This window comes from Fundulus heteroclitus, chromosome 21, assembly GCF_011125445.2.
Source record: "Fundulus heteroclitus isolate FHET01 chromosome 21, MU-UCD_Fhet_4.1, whole genome shotgun sequence".
Classification (NCBI taxonomy): domain Eukaryota; kingdom Metazoa; phylum Chordata; class Actinopteri; order Cyprinodontiformes; family Fundulidae; genus Fundulus; species Fundulus heteroclitus.
The window spans coordinates 40,322,634-40,344,385 of record NC_046381.1 but is presented as its reverse complement, the minus strand read 5'-3'; the positions used below and the strand labels follow the sequence as shown (position 1 = coordinate 40,344,385).

General features: G+C 41.5%; 1 protein-coding gene across 2 annotated transcripts; it reads right to left on the bottom strand.

Moving 5' to 3' along the window:
- Positions 1–1,593: 1,593 nt before the first annotated feature.
- On the bottom strand, positions 1,594–21,132 carry klhl15 (kelch-like family member 15). 2 transcript variants are annotated; one of them, XM_036124973.1, is made up of 10 exons: positions 20,825–20,852; positions 18,471–18,558; positions 14,993–15,101; positions 14,750–14,888; positions 12,192–12,380; positions 11,878–12,102; positions 10,058–10,219; positions 8,861–9,070; positions 8,589–8,779; positions 1,594–6,138 (listed from the first exon to the last, which is right to left on the bottom strand). In XM_036124973.1, the coding sequence occupies exons 3-10, from the start codon at positions 15,010–15,012 to the stop codon at positions 5,361–5,363; spliced, it is 1,914 nt and encodes a 637-aa protein (XP_035980866.1). In that variant the 5' UTR covers positions 15,013–15,101; positions 18,471–18,558; positions 20,825–20,852; the 3' UTR covers positions 1,594–5,360. The 2 variants fall into 2 exon arrangements, with proteins under 2 accessions (XP_035980866.1, XP_035980865.1); XM_036124972.1 differs by lacking the exon at positions 14,993–15,101 and having other exon boundaries at positions 20,825–21,132.
- Between the last annotated feature and the right edge of the window lie 620 nt (positions 21,133–21,752).

Genomic DNA, 21,752 nt, shown 5'->3' with positions numbered 1-21,752 from the left:
AGAATCGTACCACCTGTGCAGAGCAGCAGCAGGATTTGGATGGGACTGCAGCTAAAGCTTCTTCTTTAAAAAGTTAAGAGTCAGACAGAAATTCTGCAGAGTACCATTATTGTATACACATATGGGCTGCAGATTGATGCAAAGCTTCTGGCTTCAGTCTACTCTGAAACACAGAACCAGTCCTGGAGAAGCAGCATTTATTTCCTATGCTCCACTGATCTGCAACAAACTTCCAGAAAACTGTAAACGTGCTGAAAGCCTGAGTTCCTTTAAATTATTTTTTAGTGTTGCCCTTAAATCTTTTAGTTTGTAGTCCCGCTATTTTGACCTGGAGCTGCTGCTACTTTCCCACTGCAGTGTTTTCTTCTGTTCTGCTCACGTTAAGTTGTCTTGGTACTGAAATGTGCTACAAATAAACTTGCTTTGGATCCTCCTGAATGTTTCAGACATCTGGGGATTAGCTGAGCCTAAGAAGGCCAGACGTCAGAAAATAAACTCGTTTCTCCCACTAATTCCTCTGTATAACAGAAACATGTTTATAACGTAAACAGTCTCAGTGTTGAAGGAACAAAAGCTTTTAGCCATGACTGTAGTTCACGTCTGGAGGAATGACAAAGTTTCACTGCGCAATTATTCATAATTCAATGAGAAAAAGTCAGTTTTATAATCTATACAATAGCATCACTGATGGATTAATATGTGAAGGTTATTTTTGATATTTCATTAAATTGCCACTGCACATTAGACAGGCAACTTCTCTGTCTCATTTTAAAACTCTTGTTAAAACCCACCTCTTTTCTTTGGCTTTTCTATACATGCTTATTCTTACCCTGTGCCGGCAGCGCTTTTTACCTATTTTTATTTATCTTTTTGTGCAGCACTTTGGAAACCTTGTGTTTGTTTAAATCGTGCTATATAAATAAAGTGGATTGGATTGAAATATAAGTTATAAACACAGAATCAGCTCCCCAGAAGGTCCTGCAGACGCTTCAACACCAGTCGCTCAAAAGGATTTCATGTGTGCAGACATCAGGGCTACATCAGCAGTCATTTAACCTGATCATGGTCTATTTTCTGGTAACCTGGAGGAGGAGGAGGATGAGGATGATGATGATGGAGTATTTGAAGCACCAGGGAACCTCACACGCCTCCAGCAGCTTACTGAAGGTCAGAGACGACTGGTACCAGGTTCTCAGGTCGAACAGGGAACTACCATCAGGTCCTGGAGCTTCACAGGCCTTCAGATGCTGAGAGGCTCCGTTTACTTCTTCCTTCAGACATCTTCGGTCCAGGCAGGACGTTGTTCTGTTGCTGAGATGTGAACGGCTGGTTTTAAAGCTGCAGAAGAAGCTGTTGAGGTTTTCAGCCAGACTCTTGTGCCTTCGTTCAAGCTTCTCCAGACCGCTGCTTGGTCTTTAGCTGAGAAGCTGCTTTTTAGCTTCTCTTGACCAGGAAGCAAACCACAGCTGTGAAATAATGCCACAAACCTCTTCAATAGGTGGATTCATCTAGATTATTTTGTTGTAAATAAATCATCAACAAATTACTCGAAAAAAACTCACCAACAGTCAATTTTCAGAGAATACAGACAGCTGAAGGTTGACCAGTATGAACATTTATTTCTGGAAAGGAGTTACAAATCGTTTCCAAAGAGTTTCTACTCAGAGTAAGATATGTTATTCAGATTTTTCTTTCTCCCCCCCCTACACAGTCCAATAAGCAAGGTAAGTGTCCTCTATTCTGTTTTCCTACCCACAGACTGGTGGACTAAAGGATGCTGCTCTATGTACCTCAGATAGGGACAGCTGTTCTCTGTTGGTTACAAGTCTTCTTCAAACGGTAACGTTGGAGAGGAGCGGCGACGCGTTCATCGAATCGGCTGCAGAAATGTGACGCTGAGGAGACGTGAAGGGACCAAACGTTTCCACAGACATAAAAATGCAGCAAAGTAACAGTTTGAAATGTTCAGAACCGGAGAGTGTTGGCTTCCAAATTCCTGGTATATGTATAATTCACATCAAGACAGAATTTTAGGAAATAAAAGAATAATTTGGACGAACATGCTTGAAGTGTTGTCTGCATGTATGCTTTTCCCTTTTTGCTGCCTTTACTGACCTCGAGACAGCAACAAAAATGGAGCATCCACTTGTAAGTCACTGCTGCTGCAGGGATGGAGACGACAAACGGAAAAAAGACGGAAGACAAATTAAAATAAAAAAAAATACTTAAAAAGAACCGGGCTGTAAATGAAATTCTCATCACATTCCTAATACTGTTACTGCATAGCTCAGTGAAAAGCACTACCTCATAAAATAAATAAATGCGCAGCAGACGGACGTGACGGCGTCATTATTTGCTCTAGCCCTTTTCACAGTTAGCCTCAAAAGTAAAAATCAAAAACAAAGCTGGTCGTCACACACAGCTACGTGGCCGGTTGGGTCAAGGTGTCGGGCTGCTGGACGGTGCAAGCGTTACTCTAAGACAACGGCGGGTTTAAATCTTCCAGCACAACTGTCCTGCGGAGGACTTACTTGGGTCTGAAACAAAAACAGCTCTCAGTCAGTAGAAACCAACAGAATCTGTTCAAAGGCTGGTAATTATTTAGCAGAGGTAAATTACCAATAATGGACCTCAGACAAGAACACCTTGTAGAAACAAGCTCCAATAGGAAGAAGCGATATCTTACTTCCAAGACCTTTTGTGGAAAAAGATGACGTTACAGATCCTTCAGCGTCATCCTTCCACCAAACTCCAGTCAAACTAATTAGTTTCTTCACAAACCGATGTTTTGATGGGATTCACTGGTCTTTTTTGGCACCAAAAAAACAAACAAAAAACAACATATTTAACCAAAATGAGTCAGCAGCTTTATCCAAAGTGCTAACAGAATAAATACAATTTGTGAAATAGAAAAAAAGAGGACAAACTATCCACCTGCTAAAATGTTTTCTTTTAAATAAACGAGGAAGCTAATGTAACGCTAACTAGATTTGGCTAGCCAAAGCTAAAGTTAATTTTAGTTAGTGAATTTATCAAAACTGTAATTTGGTTCCTGTAAATAAGAATATAGTTTTAATTATACTACTTAATGCTAAATATAAAGTTGAGAAAAATCAACATTTAGTTAAGATTTGGAATTAAAACTCGTGAAAGTCTCAATGATCTGAAAGCTAACTGCTAAATTAGCTGTAGCAGTTAGCATAAAGCAATGCTAGGTTTACCTACTGATTTTATGCCATTATCCATAACTTATACCTTCATTAGGGCAAAATCAAATTGGTTTGTTCATTAATAAAATTACAAAGAAAAGCAGTTTATAGTTGAAAATACATTTTAAAAATGCTCATCACACGTAGAAGTTTCCAATTATCTACTTAGCATCTTTTTGTTCTTAATGCAATATTGTGGTTCGCCTGCATTTCATTTTTTTCATTTACTGTAAATCTTTTTAAGTTGGAGTTAATGAGCACACATAACCTCTGCCAAAAAACAGCTATACTAGATATGGCTGTAGGCTATTTTAAAGCTAGCTGCTAAGATAGCTGCAGCAACCAAAAGTTAAAGCTAACTTTAGCATCTTTGTGCCTCCATCATAACTGGAAGGTTAAAATGAGCTGAAAAGTGTTTTTTTTTTGTCATTTATTTTATATAATTTCATGACAAATTCGGTAAAGATTTTGCAATTCATGCCAGATCAAGTGAAATCTAGCATTTTTTTTTAGCATTTTTGTGCCTCTATCATAACTGGAAGGTTAAAATTAGCTGATTTTTTGTCATTTTATATACTTACATGACAAATTGGGTGAAAATAGTGACATTTATGCCAGATCAAGTGAAAGCTAACTGTAAGTTAGCAGCAGAGTAAACAAACGCTAAGTTTACCAACTGATTTTGTGCCGCTATCTAACTTACATGTTTACCATAATTTAAATAGTAGTCAAAAGAATGTAAGCAGCTGGTATTTTACCCCCATATTTAATTCAGAGTACTTTATTAAAGCAAATGGAAACTAATTTGACCAACTGAGATCAGCTGATGTTTTTAGCAGACAGTCAGCTGGTCAGTTTCTGTAACACTACGCTATAAAAACGTATCTAGCAGCAAAATTATATTGCAATGTGTCTAACATTATAATAAACGCGTGACAATAATAAATAATCTTTAGGTTTCTCTTATGGATGAGAAAAACAGAAGAGCTTCAAAATGTTCTGGTGCAGAATAATCTTTTCTACTCATTGCTGGTTTCTCCACATATGTTCATTTTCTGTCAATACTCAGCAGAATTTGACCATTTATTCTCCACCTGACAGAAAATGTTCTTGAATGAGGTCCAGGTTTATTGAAATGCCCCAAAAAGAAAACGCTCATCTGGGTCCGTTTTCCTTCATCTCCACTGGTCAGAGATCATCTCAGACGCAGTGAGACTCCCCCAGCGATACAGTGCAGGTTACACTATTTACACTCACATTAAGAACCGATAAAGTGCAGGGAATGTAAACAAAACCAAACGTACAGCAGCGCAGCTCCTTACCTGCGTAACACCTGTCCTCATAAACGGGAGTGTCGGTGAAATGAAGAGCGCCGGCTCCCTCGTGGACGCGCGTTTTTTAACTTGCCGGCCATTTCCCAGAAGGCCGCAGGGGGAGCGCAGAAAGACACGGTAATTCAGTGTTATATGAGCATGAGAACGGTACGGTGGGGATCTGGCATCAGGGGCCAGAGCTGGGAGAAAAACCCGGAACGCACTGGAAGCCAGAACAGAACCGTGCGACTTGATAAAGTGAGTTTAAAGCTGGTGGCGCCTGAGGCTTCAGCAGGACCTGTGGCGTAGTTTATGATTGGAGACAGGTCATACAATCACCTACACTACAGAATATAGTGTTATTTTGTCGTGTATCTGATTAATTTAGCGAGTTATATATATTTTGTAGGGTTTTTAAAACGGCGGTAATGTTTCTGCTAACCTACATGTGCGGGTCTCGTGTTCAGAGTCGGGTTCGTTAAGCACTTTTTTCTGTCATTGGGGGACTCTTCCAGTGCGTTTCTGCCGGAATATAACAGGTGAGTTCAGACACGGTCCAAACATAAACCTTTTTTTTTTTTCCTACTACTCGCCCTGACATCATTTTTTTCTTTAATCTTCTGAGAAAAAAGGTAATTCTGAAAGTGTTCGAGCTGAAACGTCGGCTGCAATCCTCCCAGCCACCTGTTTCCCCTCACCTGACGGTAAGCGCTGGTCTCTGGATTAAAAGATCGGGGGTCGCCCACCTGGAAACACCTGGTTCCCCCCCGCCCCCCCACGGCGGGACACCCCAGTCCTCGAACCGTCCGGTTGTACAAAACGTGGCGAGAAGCAGACCTCAGCTGCAGCGTCTGACGTGCTCCAGCACGTATTCTGGGAAGTGCAGACTGCACACCTGCAGGCCGTCCAGTTTGCAAGGCATCCTGGGATACTCGTCCTCCTTCCACTTGTTCTCGTCGGGGTCGAAGGTGAGGATGGAGTCACTGTAGTGGCCGTTGTAGCACAGGCCGCCCAGCACCATGATCTGCCTGTCCAGCACCGCCACCCCGTGGCCGCTGCGCCCGATGGGCATGGAGGCCAGGATGGTCCACTCGTCCGTGTCCGGGTCGTACACCTCGGTGGACGGGCAGCCCTGCGACTCGAAGGACGCCCGCAGGATCACGCACACGCCTCCGAACACGTACAGCTTCCCGTTGTGGGAGATCATCTTGTGGAAGCAGCGCGCGTAGTTCATTTTGGATTTGTTCTCCCAGCAGCTGGCGTGGGTGCCGGGCAGCAGCGGCCCGCGGGCGGCGCGGGTCCTGTGCGAGTCCGAGCCGCCCGACCCTCCTCCTCCTCCTCCTCCCCCTCCTCCGCCGCCGCCGCCCGCCTCCCGGCCCGGGTCGAACACGCACACCTGCTTGGAGGTGGAGGAGGACGTGATGCCGCCCGTGATGTACAGCTTGCCGTTCAGCACCGTCCCCTCATGGCCGTACTTGTTCACCGGGTACGGGTCCACGAACTCCCAGCGGTCCTCGGTGATGTCGTAGCGCTCCGTGGAGTAGAACGTCTCGTCTCGGGTGCGCCCCGCCACCGCGTAGATGAACTTACCGATGACGCCGACGGCGAACTCCGACCTGCGAGACAAGCAGCAGAAACCAGAACTAAAAAAATATTCACACCAAAAACGCTCCTTTGGCTGCGTCACTTATTTCTGCCAAAAAACAGCTAAACTAGACACGGCTGTAGGCTAATTTAAAGCTAGCAGCTAAGATAGCTGCAGCAACCAAACGTTAAGCTAACTTTAGCATTTTTGTGCGTCTATCATAACTGGAAGGTTAAAATTAGCTGAAAAGCGTTTTTTTGTCATTTATTTTAAACAACTGCAAGACAAATTGGGTAAAAATTTTACCACACCACAAACGTAACCTCTGCCAAAAAACAGCTAAACTAGACGCGGCTGCAGGCTAATTTAAAGCTAGCTGCTAAGATAGCTGCAGCAACCAAAACTTTAAGCTAACTTTAGCATTTTTGTGTGTCTATCATAACTGGAAGGTTAAAATTAGCTGATTTTTGTCATTTTATATAATTACATGACAAATTGGGTAAAAAATTTGAATTTTATGCCAGATCAAGTGAAAGCTAACTGTAAGTTAGCAGCAGAGTAGACCAACACTAAGTTTACCAACTTTTTTTGTGCTTTTATCTAACTTACATAAGTTTACCATAATTTAAATAGTAGTCAAAAGAATTTAAGCAGCTGGTATTCTTCCTGCCATTTTCCCACACCACAAACGTAACGTCTGCCAAAAAACAGCTAGACTAGACACAGCTGTAGGCTAATCTAAAGCTAGCTGATAAGATGGCTGCAGCGACCAAAACCTGAAGCTAACTTTAGCATTTTTTGTCCCTATATCATAACTGGAAGGTTAAAATGAGCTGAAAAGTGTTTTTTGTCGTTTATTTTATATAATTACACGACAAATTGGGTAGAAATTGTGTAATTTATGCCAGATCAAGCGAAAGCTAACTGTAAATTAGCAGCAGAGTAAACCAACGGCAAGTTTACCAACTGATTTTGTGCTTTTATCTGACTTACAAATGTTTACCGTAAATTAAATAGTAGTCCAAAGAATTTAAGCAGCTGGTATTCTTCCCGCCATTTTTCCACACCACAAACGTAACGTCTGCCAAAAAACAGCTAGACTAGATACAGCTGTAGGCTAATCTAAAACTAGCTGCTAAGATAGCTGCAGCAACCAAAACCTGAAGCTAACTTTAGCATTTTTTATCATTACTGGAAAGTTAAAATTAGCTGAAAAGTGTTTTTTGTCATTTATTTTATACAACTGCAAGACAAATTGAGTAAAAATTTTCCCACACCACAAACATAACGTCTGCCAAAAAACAGCTAATCTAGACACGGCTGTATGCTAATTTAAAGCTAGCTGCTAAGAAAGCTGCAGCAACCAAAAGTTAAAGCTAACTTTAGCATTTTTGTGCCTCTGTCATAACTGGAAGGTTAAAATTAGCTGATTTTGTCATTTTATATATTTACATGACAAATTGGGTAAAAATAGTGAAATTTATGCCAGATCAAGTGAAAGCTAACTGTAAATTAGCAGCAGAGTAGACCAACGCTAAGTTTACCAACTTATTTTGTGCTTTTATCTAACTTACAAATGTTTACCGTAAATTAAACAGTAGTCAAAAGAATTTAAGCAGCTGGTATTCTTTCCGCCATTTTCCCACACCACAAACGTAACGTCTGCCAAAAAACAGCTAGACTAGACACGGCTGTAGGCTAATTTAAAGCTAGCTGCTAAGATAGCTGCAGCGACCAAAACCTGAAGCTAACTTTAGCATTTTTTGTTCCTATATCATAACTGGGAGGTTAAAATTAGTTGAAAAGTGTTTTCTTGTCATTTATTTTATATAATGACACGACAAATTGGGTAGAAATTATGTAATTTATGCCAGATGAACCGAAAGCTAACTGTAAATTAGCAGCAGAGTAAACCAACAGCAAGTTTACCAACTGATTTTGTGCTGTTATCTAACTTACAAATGTTTACCGTAAATTAAATAGTCAAAATAATTTAAGCAGCTGGTATTCTTTCCGCCATTTTCCCACACCACAAACGTAACGTCTGCCAAAAAACAGCAAGACTAGACACGGCTGTAGGCTAATTTAAAGCTAGCAGCTAAGATAGCTGCAGCAACCAAAACTTTAAGCTAACTTTAGCATTTTGTGTCCCTATATCATAACTGGAAGGTTAAAATTAGCTGAAAAGTGTTTTTTGTCATTTATTTTATATATTGCACGACAAATTAGGTAAAAATTGTGTAATTTATGCCAGATCAAGGCTGCTAACTGTAAATTAGCAGCAGAATAAACCAACGCCAAGTTTACCAACTGATTTTGTGCTGTTATCCAACTTACATAAGTTTACCATAATTTAAATAGTTATTTAAGCAGCTGGTATTTTTCCCGCCATTTTCCCCAAACGCTAACTCCTTTGGGTTCACCTATCAGCACATCTCCAGAACTTATTTCTGAGTTTAGACAGACAGGGCCTCGTCTGACCTGGGAACAGACATGTCCGCCATGCGTAGCCACGAGTTCTGCCGCGGGTCGTAGCGGTAGACTTTGGAGGAGGCGTGAAACTCCCCGTCGGGCCCCAGCTCCTCTCCGCCCAGCAGGAAGGCAAAGTTGTTGACGATGGCCAAGCAGTCGGGTCTGAGCGGCACCTGAGGACCCTCCAGCTCCCACCACACCTGAGACACAGCAGCAGCGGTTAGCGGCGGCGTGCTAGCGGCCCGGGACGAGCCCAGAGAGGCGAGGGCGGGGCCAGAGACCTTGGGCCGCTGCAGCAGCAGGATCTTGCTGTTCACCATGCTGTGGCCGATCATCCCCCTGAAGACGGCCGTCTGCGGGCGGACCGAGCGGATGCGGTTGGCTCGCGTCTCCATCAGCGGCTGCTGGTTGACATCGTGGAAGTAGCTGAGCGCCTGGTCCACCTCCTGCCTCAGCTGTCTGGAGTAACGGTAAAACTCCGACGTCTTCACCTGAGGAAGAGAACCTGCGGTTAGGGCAGGGGTGTCAAACATACGGCCCGCGGGCCGGATCCGACCCGCCGAACAATTTAGTCTGGCCCTGTGGCTAAATCCATTATCAATATTAAAAAAAAAAATAATATATATATATATTTTTTTCCAGTGTCCTGTCTGGCAATGTGTCAATAAGAATTGTTGTCTAAATGCCAAAAAGAGCTCATCAGATTTTACTTTCATAAGTGGAGCAGTACTGCTTTGCCATAGTGCTCCACTTGATTTATTAATGTGAATAGTTTTATTATGATTCATGCAGGGAATATCTCAAATGATATGGACACTACAATGGGAAAGTAGGAGAGGAAAGGAAGAACAAGAAGAAAAAAACAAAAGGTGAAAGAAAGAGGAGATAAAAGGAAGAGAATGACAAAACAATTCTTGAAAAAAACATGTACTTTGTTTAATTAAAAATCTACAGTTCCTATATTGTCCACGAGGGGCGCTGTGTTTTAATTAGCAGATTAAGCTTCAGGTGTGGAAAAATTTAAATAATTTCTTAATTTTTATCTGTTTGATGTATTTTGTCATGCAGGACAGTGTTTTTAAGTTCCAAAAAATGTGAATAAATGTTTTTCAACATTGTATAATCACTGTGATCAGTTCTTATGCATAATGCAAAAGTAAATGTTTAACTGAGTAAAAGTATTGTTGAAATTGCACATACTTGTCTTAAAAACGCTGAGGTTATTCATAATATATTGTGTAAAAGTGAAATTAATTTAATATAAAATCAACAACAAGTCCACTTTTAATAGTTCTATTTAATCTTGCAATGAGTTTACTCGTGTGGCCCTCTTGAGATCAGACTAAGCTGAATGCGGCCCCTAAACCAAAATGAGTTTGACACCCCTGGGTTAGGGGTTTAAATCCCAGCCAGAGGTCAGAGATGCTGAAACTGAGGGACGAGCCGGGGGGGACGCCGCCGCCCCACGCGGCCCTCACCTTCTCAAAGATGTCCGCGGGCGTCATGAGGCAGAAGCGGATGGACTGCACGATGGTGTCCGTGTGCCTCCAGCGCCGCCGGTCGTGCCTCAGCCACCCCTGGACGGCTTCGTAGAGCTCGATCTCTGGGTAGCGGCTCAGAGCGTCGCTGTTCAGGTAGGCCTGCAGCGCAGAGACAGGACAATAAATAGAAATACCCCCCGCCTGATGATGGAGGAGACGACTGAATCTGACTTTGTGAAGAGTCTTCAGGCGACATGTTGTGATAATACTAAATAAATAACATTGAATTGATGCCTTACAGAAGGATAATTAACCCTGGAGCAGTTTTTACGTCATAAACTAACATGAAGCAACACATAACATGATGCTTGCTACATTTTCCCCGTTAACTCAGCTGAAGAAAAGCCCCCGCAGCATGATACTATGTGTAATAATACAACATCAGCCTCTTTATTTCTCATTAAAACATGCATGAAGTGAAAAGTGTCCTCTGAATTTAACCCCGCCCTCAGGGAGCAGTGGGACGGCGGTTTGTGGGATTCAAACCGGGGAACGTGATGATGCAACATAACTGTGATTTAATTTGGACTTTTCTCTGCTTTAACCAGAAGCAACAACAAACATAAAGATGTTTGTAACCTGGGACTATTTAAAACACCAAATGTAACTGTTTTTATTAATCAGAATATTATTGTTCAAGCTAACATGCAGGTATAAACCTCTTTTTATTGGAAATAAAAAGCCTTTTTACCGCTGACTGAGTTCAGGAATGCTGCCAGGCTTAGACTATAAATAAAAAAATAAATAATAAATATCTGGACGAGATTTCACTGCAACGACTCAGGAAAGAAAATTAAACAAAACTAAACCTAAAAAACTAGAGAAGAAATTTACAAAAAAAGATAAATGTCAAAAATACTAAGAATTGTAAACATACCGCACACGACATATTGTGAAATAATTAAAATTATCTATATTACAACTAGGGCTGTACGATTTTGGTAACAATCAAAATTATGATACATTTCAACCATAATTGCAATTAAATTTTGACTTTTCTCTGCATTGACCACAAGCAACAAAAATGGAGAAATGCAGATAAAGATGTTTGTAAACAGGAACTGTTTAAAACAAGAAAATTAACAGTTTTTACTAATCTGAATCTTATTATTAAAGAGAGCAGCTTTTAATTGAGTTGGACATAAATCCTTGTTGAAAATGTAGTAAAACCAACAAACAAGTCTATGTATTAAACTGATTGACCAGAACTTAATGCTGTGGTGAGATTCCTGAAAGTTTTTGGTATAAATTATGATTATATAAACTCTAAAACAAGTAATAAAATTAGATTATCTCACTGCTGCAGCTCCCTTCTATGTGGAGCAAACCCACTTTAAACATAATTACAACCTAAAGGATCCATTAATTGTTACATAGCCAGAAACTGCAGAAATTGAGATTAAATTGCGAATGCGATTAATTATGCAGCCCTAGCTCAGTGTAATGTTAATCGGGGATTTTAAAGTAATAGACCAAAGCAAAGTGATTTAAATGTAAGTAAGAGAAGCAAGAATTATGATCCAGCCAGAGCTGAGATTAGACGTAGATCTAAGCAGATCAATGCGTTACAACGGCCTAGTCAAAGTCCAGACCTAACAGCTGGGAAAGCTGCGGCAAAACCAAGACTGGCCACAGATGTCCGTCTCTAGACGTGCAAAGCTAGAAGATTTCATCCTGCGGTTAAATTAAACGCCTCACGTCTCAGATTCTCAACACTAAAGGATAATTTTCTCCAGGTTTAGCGGCGTCTGTCAAACCTGGAGTCTCTCCAGGCTGAGGTAGGACAGGAAGTCGGGCCGGCTCATCAGCGGGACGAAGTTGTCGAGCAGGAAGTTGTCGAGCTGCTCCTGGACGCCCTCCACGCCCACGCTGAAGTCCTCCAGGAGGCGCATGACCTCGGCGCAGTTCTCCAGACAGATCTTAGCCAGCAGGAAGGAGCAGCAGAACTCCACCGCCTCCGTCAGCTGGACGTACATGGCCGCCTGCAGAGGGGGGGGGGGATAGAGAGCCACGGTCAGCGCCGGGGTTCACCGCTCACCTGCACGCCGCTCAGCGCACAGCCGCCGCCTACCTGGAGGATCTCCTGCACGGTGGGCATGCTGAGCTCCAGGGAGCCGTAGTACATGAAGCGGAGGATGTGGCCGAAGCCGGCGGCCGTCAGCCCCTTCATGTGGATCTTGTCCTGGTCCCGCTCCCTCATGTCGGCCGTGAACATCACCCGGAAGTAGTCGCTCTGGGTGGCCAGCAGCGCCTTGTGGGCCTGTGGGAGGAGTCAACACACCTGAGTCAGCCTCACACCTGCCTGGTCTGATAGGATCTATGCTCCACACGTCAGAATAAATACGTCCAGTAGCAGAAAACTCCATCACACTGCAAAAAGGAAACTCAAAGTACGTTAAACTTTCTTGAAATTAGTATATTTTTCCTTAATTTGAGAAGCTAAATAAGACTATTTGCCAATGGAATTAGTATTTTTACCCCTAAAATAAGATAAATAGATATCCTGCCACTGAGCTATATTATACACTGGAGTGCTAATCACCGTCTGTTAGAACGAGTCGCTTTGAAGCCACCAGCCGCCATATTGGTACTCCCTATTTTCCCCCAGTAACTAGGGAATATGTGCGCTACAGCATCGAATAACGAGGATTTTCTCATGTTCAGGGGGGGCTTAAAACTTTTAAAATGTCAAATGCCATATAGTTTTATGTTATGTACTAAAACTATCAAGTACTGAGAAAGTCATGTGCTGAAATATTTTGCATTTTATTTATTTAAATATATATGTTTAACATTTATAAATATATAAATAACAATATACAAAAACATATATTTACATATGTGTATACATATATATACATATATACATATACACATACATTTGTATATTTAATCTGAATAACATGTAAATTATTTCCGCACCTAATTTCCTAGTAGTTGATAGTGTTAGTACATCCACTGACTGTAGAATTACCTGTGAAACGTTTTCACTCAGCCAGAAAACTGCTTGTTGTTGCAACCAAATCCTGTGGGATTCTGTGAGAGTCGGGAGTAGCAAGATGGCGGCCAGTGACTTCAGTTTTTCGGCAAAATCAGCACTCCAGTGTATTATATAGCTCAGTGTATCCTGCACTTGAAATAAGATGATGGAGATGAATTGTTCTTATTTTAAGTGCAAAAATCTTATTCCATTGGCAAATAGTTTTATTTAGCTGCTCAAATCTAGGATAAATACACAAATTCCAAGAAAATTCTACTTACTTTGAGTTCCCTTTTTGCAGTGCGGTCCGTTAAATATGGCGTAAGACAACCGTCAATAACGACGTATGTGCAGGTGTCTGAATTTGTAAATTTAAGTCAATAAATGTAAAGAAGTTTAACATTTGTTGTCAAGTCTTACATACGTGTGACATCAGATGTTTGGAAGTTACAGCTTTGTAACAAAAACAAGTGCAAATCACAAATTTACGAGTACAAATCTACAACCTTTAAAGAAACGGTTATACTCCTCACCACTGGGTGGCGGTAATGAGCTGCGACCTCAGATGTTTCATCTGTAAGAATACAAGCTCTGCCTCAATCTGAAAACTCTTAATTACAGCTCCTAGCTCCTGTAGCATGACCTTTTATGGTCAACAGAACTCTATCATGGAGGAAAGGAGTTTCAGACAATTTCAGACAACCTTTTACTCCGACGTCGTTACGTGACGGAAACAAACAGACGATTCTAATCAAACGTAGGTCTACAGCCTTCTGAACATGAACTACAAAGTGCGCAATTGCTTCTCTCCGGACATTTTCGTTGATTTCCTTATAGCGCTGTGCTGATACTTCGTGTCACGCAAAGGATTGTGGGATACCTAAAGGCTCCTTAGTGCCGATTAAGGATGTCATGGGGTTCCTAGGCCAAACTATCTGAGTATTCAGGCTCCTTTCCTCTACTCAACTCAAACTTTATTTATAAAGCACATTTAAAACAACCGGGGTTGACCAAAGCGCTGTACAGAAATCACAGTTGTAGAGCCTAAGATAAAAAACTGAAAGCTAAAATACATAAACACAATGCAAATTTTTTTATAGAGATAAAATATAATAGGATAAATATTTCAATGTAAATAAAATAAATTTTTAAATAATTTTCCTGCCTCCTTCCTCGCTGACTGCTCTATTCAGACACTCTGATCACGGAGACCCTGATGGACGTCTGCTCTGGCTAAAGAGTCCTGACTCTGTAAGGGTTTTCAGACTGAACCTTAGTTTCCTTCGTCTTCTTCTTCTCGTTTAATGGTGGTTGGTGAACAACCTTCAGATGCATTACTGCCACCTACTGGAAGATGTGTAACAGCTTCTCTAGGGGTTCTAGATTCCTACTAATGTGTGATTTTTCGTCGTAGATGTGAGATTCATACTTGTTATTATTGCAGCCAAGTTGTAACTTTTAAACTTGTATTCTCACAGGTGAAACATGATGTCACATGTGAGTCAACAACTAATACAAATCTTACATTTACTGACTCACATTTACAAATTCAGACGTTTATTTTGACGGCTATCGTACCCCACAGTTAAACTGATTTATCGGCTGAACTGGGCGACGTTTTCCCGTTTTGCTCGTCGGCACTAGGGTACCTGGAAGTGGTGCTCCTCTATGAGCAGCGTGACGTCCAGCAGCAGACGCTCCTCGTAGAGCGCCCGGAAACCCGAGGACACGCTCCCGTCGTGCACCTGGGACAGGTACACCTCCACATCTCCCCCCGACATAACACACCTGGAGGCGGGGGGGGAAGACACGGCATGGTGAACACGTCTGCCTGCAGCTGCTGCATCCAGCTCAGAGACACAACAAGCTAACACCCACAAACACACACTCACCTCTGATTGGCCACGGGCATGTCAGAGGGGGTTGTCCGAGCCAATCAGAGGACAGTGCCCCTTGTGTCCGGTAGATGCTAACAAACTCCCTTTTCTGAGCGTCAATCACCTGAACGACAGAGCCAGAACAGCGTTAAGGCAGCATTTAAACCCAGCCGCAGCGATTTAGCAAAAAAAAAAAAAAAAAACATTTAAAAACAGAGAAGATTACAGTTAGAGCATGAGTGACAAACTTTTTGGCACATGGGCCAAAAGTGTCAAGTCAAAGGAACTCGAGGGCCAAAACCAAAGATTTTTTTTTACTTTTTTTTTATCTGCTCTGCAAAATATGATAATTTTAAATAAATAAGTCAGATTTTTTGTAGGAAATGAATGTGTAAATCATTGTAGATCCAAAAAATAAAAAATAGGGTTTTGCTCATTGGTCGTATTAAAAGATGGTCATCTAGTTTGGTAATTATTTTGAATAATTTAACAACAATAAGCTTTACTCTTTTTGGTCTGGCAATATAAGAACAGTATTTTGGTCGCTTGTTCTTTAAAAAAACCTTTTCTGTAATTAATTAATTTTAATCATTGAATTCAAACCAGATTTTAATGCACCAAATGCTGCATTTGAGTTATTAAATATCATTGGACAGATGTTAATATGACATTAAAGAGAATATTAAAAGTGTGTTTATTAAAAGATGAATACTTTCTCACACTTGACATTTTAAATTATAGGATTTAACCTTTTCTGCAAAAATATTGCTAATAATTTTGAATAATTTAATTTGACTCTTTAACAATAATAAGCTTTACTCTTTTTGGTCTGGCAATATAAGAACAGTATTTGGGTTGGTTGTTCATTAAAAAACCTTTTCTGTAAATAATGAATTTTAATCCCTGAATTCAAAGCAGATTTTATAGGATTTAACCTTTTCTGCAATAATTTTGTCTTAATTAAAAACTAAAATCTTCCATATCTGCATCAGCCACCTGGACAAAATCGCCACACTTTAGACACGCCTGAGTTAGAGGGCCAGATAAAAAGGCTCATCAAGTATTTGTAAAATAAAAAGGTAATTATTTAAGTAATTTAAGCAGTGAAAGAATCTGCTTTGAACACTTGACACAGAAAAAAAAAAGTTCAGTTTGGATCTAAAGGGAAGCGTCACCTGGAGAACTGCTAAATGTTTGTTTTTAAAGCGTTAAGCTGCAGCTCTATGGATGTTAAAGTTGATCATTCTTCCCTTACTAATCTGTTACCTACAATGAATCCATCCATACGTCCGTCTGCCTGACTGCTGATCCAGCAGAAAAGCAGAAAGTCTTCCTAACCCAAGGCTCTGCAACCTTTTATTATGGTATTTAAATGTAATACTGATAATAAATGCAGGTTTTAACAGTTTTTCTTGGAATAATTGCTTTTAATTTTCAGCCAGAATGATGCTAAAAGTGCCAGTAATATTTCATTTTAATCATTATGTTGGAAACTATGATTTATTTTTACATCATTATCCACAAATATCAACATCCCGTCCATCTTATTTTTTTTAACCTCAAAATCGACATAAAGGGGCATTTCTTTAACGATGACAACATATTTCCTACAGTAGATCTTTAACAAGAATTATAACTTGTCTTTTTTCAAAGGCCAGGCAACATTTGCAGCTCTGAAGGAGTTTAATTCATGTGGACTGAAGGTAAAATGACTCTTTAAAGATGATTCTGTAAAGGCTGCAGACTCCTGTCCTAACCCAACAGATTCCCGTTAATTGTGGCGTCCCACAGGGCTCAGCGCTCGGGTCACTTCCTGTTTAGATGGAATGTCAACATTATGCTGACGACATTCAGCTATTTATTACATTCATAGAAATCGTCTGTTGGCTGAGATTAGCAGATTTTCTGCTTTCTATATGAGACACAAACCCAATTCATCCATCCATCCATCCCTTTAGCTGTTCATCCATTTCCTTCCAACCATCTTTATCTCTGTCCATCATCCATCCATCAATATTTCTCTTCTTGGAGTCCATGAATGTTTCTGTCCATCTGTACCACTATTCCTCTGGTTTTCTGCCTGTCCATCCATCTTTCTGTTCATTAAACCATCCATCTATCCCATAAAAATTAAGATAAAAACTGCATCTGCAGGTTGAGCTGCCCCCTTAAAACTGGAGCAGGTTGTTGCAGACATCGAGGTTTATTGAGTCGTTAATTATTGATTAGATGAATGAGCAACAGGGAAGAAAGGTTCCCGGCAGTGAGCTGCTGCTGGAGAGTCGTCTGCAGCGCAGCACAACACTCAGGAAACTCAACCAGTTTAAAACCGTTTAATTCAAACATCTGCAGATCGTCTGAGTCGCTCCGTCTGCTGATGTGATGTTAGAACGTTACGTCTGGACGCTGCTATGGAGTCTACAGACACGGGGACTTTACTCCACCTTCATGTCGTAGGATTTATCTTCCAGAAGGTCAAACTTTGTCTTAATCGATTAAGTTCATGTTGGTCAATAAGTTCCTGGAGCTTTCTAAGGTTTTTCCGTTTGGTTTTTACTTTTTAAAGTAGGGCTGAAAAATTAATCGCATGTTCAATATAATCGCGATTTAAAAAAACGCAATTTCCAAATCACAGAGTCTGCAATTTTTGGTTATGTAACAATTAGTGAATTAGACACGTCCATTAGGTGTTGGTAAAATGTTTAAAGTGGGTTTACCTCCACATGGAAGGGAAGAGAGTTGCAGCAGTGAGATAATCTAACTTTATTACTTGTTTTAGAGTTTATATAATCATACATAGCATTAAGTACAGGTCAATCAGTTTAATACATAGACTTGCTTGTTGGTTGCACTTTATGTTCAACAAGGATTGATGTCCAAATCAACTAAAAGCTGTTCTCTTGAACAATATTCTGATTAATAGAAACATTAAAAGTTCTTGTTTAAAATAGTCCTTGTTTACAAACATCTTTATTTAGACGCCATTTTTGTTGCTTGTGGTTAATGGAGAGAGAAGTCAAAATTGCAATTTTGGTTGAAATATATTTTAGGCAGAACGCAATCATTTCTGCTCTGAGTTTAGATGCTGTGGGTCTTTTAGCAACTAATCTGCACAGCGAGGAAACAAAATGATTTGTTGTTTGTATATGTTTAAAAAGACATGATAAATTAAACTGGAAAAAAAAAATTGCATTAAATCGCAATATTAAGAAAAAAAAAAAATCGCAATTAGATTATTTTCCAAAATTGTTCAGCCATAGGTCAAAGGAAGTGGAAACCTTCAGTCAACGTCTGCTTTATAAATCCATTCAGTTTACTTTCTACACAGCTGAATATCAGTTTAATTCCGTTTCCACTGGAACAGAAATCACAGAAATGTACTTCAGGAGCTTCTAAAACAACAATAACAGTAAAAACTTTTGAAACCAGGTATGTTTTTCATCCTGAAACAAAGAAAACAGGGACAGGTGAGAGCAGAGGAGGCGGGTCGTACCTTTTGGAGCCCGGGCGAACGATCACAGGCGGTGCTGGCTGAGCGCTAAGGGAACGCTCGCATTTCCTCTGCTTGTGCTTCCCCGGTTCTGACAGAGACAGAGACAGGAGGGTCAGTCCTGATGCCATTAAACGTTTGTACTCTTTGTCTCTGTTTCCTGTAGAAAGTTCTCCTGGCTCAGACTTTGAGTACCTGAAACGGACGTATTGCCTCTAAGACATCAGTTTTTGTGATTAGCAGCGTTATCTGGACGGAGCTGATGCTAACGCCATCTTTGTGTGCTCTGCACTGCCCAATAGAAAGTACCCCTCGGTCTGTTTGTTTCCTGCTGTGTGTTTTCCCCTCTGGAGGAGCTGCTGCTGGTACGTGGAAGAGAAAACAGCTGCTTTACTTTCCCATAGAAGGTACTCCTGGACTGCAAAAGGGGAACTAAGAGCTAGAGGCGCACCGATCCAACGTTTCCTGATACCTGGGCTGATCGTAACGGCCGGTTCTGATTCTACCGCTGAATGAATGAACCGTGTACCATGTGAGCTAAGCTATCAGGGTTGAACTGAACAGTTAAAATGTTCTGTGTGTTCTTTAGCACGGTGCTTCTGGAGGAGCTAATTTAACTTTGTGATGGTGAATTCACCAACATTATCAGCTCCTCCTAACTTAGGCATCACAGACGCTACAGGTTTCTGTCAGACTTGTTGGCGAATCGAGGCTGAAATGTTTCCAGATGCAGACTTTGAAGATAGAACTCTGTTAGCTCACCGCTAGCTGCTCTGCTAACCGCCGTCGCTAACATAGAAGTCAGGAGATCACAGTGATTATCGCTGTGTTTGATATTAATAAGAAAAGAAACGACTGGATCAGCATCGATCATCTGATATCCGATCAGGCTGATTAGTTGATATCCGGTCAGGCTGATTAGTCAATATCAGATCAGGCTGATTAGTCGATATCCGGTCAGGCTGATTAGCCGATATCAGATCAGGCTGATTAGTTGATATCCGGTCAGGCTGATTAGCCGATACCAGATCAGGCTGATTAGTCGATATCCGGTCAGGCTGATTAGCCGATATCAGATCAGGCTGATTAGTTGATATCCGGTCAGGCTGATTAGCCGATATCAGATCAGGCTGATTAGTTGATATCCGGTCAGGCTGATTAGCCGATATCAGATGAGGCTGATTAGTCGATATCCGGTCAGGCTGATTAGCCGATATCAGATCAGGCTGATTAGTCGATATCCGGTCAGGCTGATTAGCCGATATCAGATCAGGCTGATTAGTCGATATCCGGTCAGGCTGATTAGCCGATATCAGATCAGGCTGATTAGTTGATATCCGGTCAGGCTGATTAGCCGATATCAGATCAGGCTGATTAGCCGATATCCGGTCAGGCTGATTAGTCGATATCTGATCCGGGTGTCGGATCGCTGCGTCTCTACTAACAGTAAAATTCCTCGAAATGAGCAGATAAATTAAGATTATCAGCCATTGGAATAAGATTTTTGGATTTAAAATAGCAACAACTCATCTCCCTCATCTTATTTCAGGTGAATATATCCAGTTATCTCATTTTAGGGGTAAAAAAAAAATACAGATTGTCTTTAACTGCTCAAATCAAGGACAAATACACTAATGTCAAGAAAATGTTACTTAGTTTTAGTCCCTTTAGGCAGCGTGGCTCATACCACCAATCTGCTTCATTTCAAGGTTTAACCAGTTAAAACAGAAGTGTTCCTCTCCACTGTTGCCACATGCTTGCTGAGGATAAGCTGCACTTTAGGGGCATTTGTTGCCATTTAGGCACAACATAAACGAGCTAAACTAAGTGTTGGTTACCTACAGAGAGCTTAGGGCTACTTGTCAGTAAGTTTGTAGTTTTAATCAGGAAACAAAGGTGACATGGTTCAGGGTTCAGGAGGAAAACAGCAACAGGTGCTCCATCACCTGCCCCCCCCCCAGCACAGATTAATTACTCAGGTCAGGGCAGCATCTGCGGCTCGCTCCGCAGCAGCTGACCCGGGACGGCTCGCTACCACCGGGGCTATCACCGCCGTGTTACCGCCCGGCGGACCGGAGCTCGGCGCTGATGCAGCCGCTCCAGGCACCTCCAGGCGGCTTAAAGGGACCAGCGGCGTGTTTCTCTGCCTCCGGCGGGCTGGAGGCTCCACAACAAAGGCTCCACGCAGCGGGTCGCCCTCCGCTCTCACAGCCGGCGGCGGCGGCTCGTTTTCGGCAGGGTGCACCAGAGGGGGGCGGTTCGAGCCGCCCGCCTGAGGCCGGTCTGACCGCCGCGGCTCGGTCCTGGTAGGGGGGGGGGACAGGCTTTAGCTTAGCGGCTAAAGCCAGCCGTCTCACCTCGGCGGTGCGAATCCCCGCAACCCCTCTTGGACCAGGCAGCTCTGGCTCCGTCGGACATGAAGTTGGGGGCTGGGCTCCGGGATCAGGAGAGAGGAGGGCAGCGCCGAGCTGCCGGACCCCGGCGGTGAGCCATCTGACGGACGGAGGGACCCCCGACGCGGCGCGGAATTAGACGGCTCCAGAACCACGGCAGCCCACAGGATTTACGGACTCCATCTTCTGCGCCTGCGTCATTTCCCTTCTGGGCGGAACTGAAGGTGCGGCGAGCGGAGCGGCAGAGATGGTCTATTCACGGAGATGTGTCACTACAGCGGACAGAACAAAGATCTTTGGTTCTGGACATAAGACTTTATTAATCGACCAGGGGGGCTGGATTTCACAGCAGACCCATTCAATAAATTACAATATTATTAATATAATTGAGTTGTTATAGAAACTGATCCTCTAATAAATGTTTATAAATAAATAAATAAATAAACTCGGCTCTCTAAGTAAAACAATCATCAATAGCAATAACTCAATATCTTAAAAATTGGACAAATTGTTTACTTATTTTAAATTGCATTGTAATTTGTATTACATACTTTTTTGATATGCTTATTTTTTGTTTGGTTCATTTAGTTTAAACATTATTTTTACATATTTTTTTCATCTTTGAATGGGTGTAGCTACAATACAAGAATCTTTTGTCGAGAATCAATAAAGTCTTCTGATTCTAATTATATAGATTGATTACATATAGTTTTTAATCTTTTATTTCTATTTATGATACATTTCTGCCAACAGCTAATGAAAACACGACATTTAAGATCAGAATATTTTTTCAGACCATTAAAAAAGCATGTTTAATACAGTGCGTTTATTGAAAAGTATTAATACTTAAAGATTTTTATTCTCAAAAGGTACTTTTAATCTGACAAATGAG

Coding starts and splice junctions, on each gene's coding strand:
- klhl15 (XM_036124972.1), bottom strand. CDS start 20,885: ATGTCCGACGGAGCCAGAGCTGCCTGGTCCAAGAGGGGTTGCGGGGAT. Junction 12,381..14,749: donor TAGAGGAGCACCACTTCCAG/GTACCCTAGTGC, acceptor CTCCTCCCACAG/GCCCACAAGGCGCTGCTGGC. Junction 12,103..12,191: donor CCGTGCAGGAGATCCTCCAG/GTAGGCGGCGGC, acceptor CCCCCTCTGCAG/GCGGCCATGTACGTCCAGCT.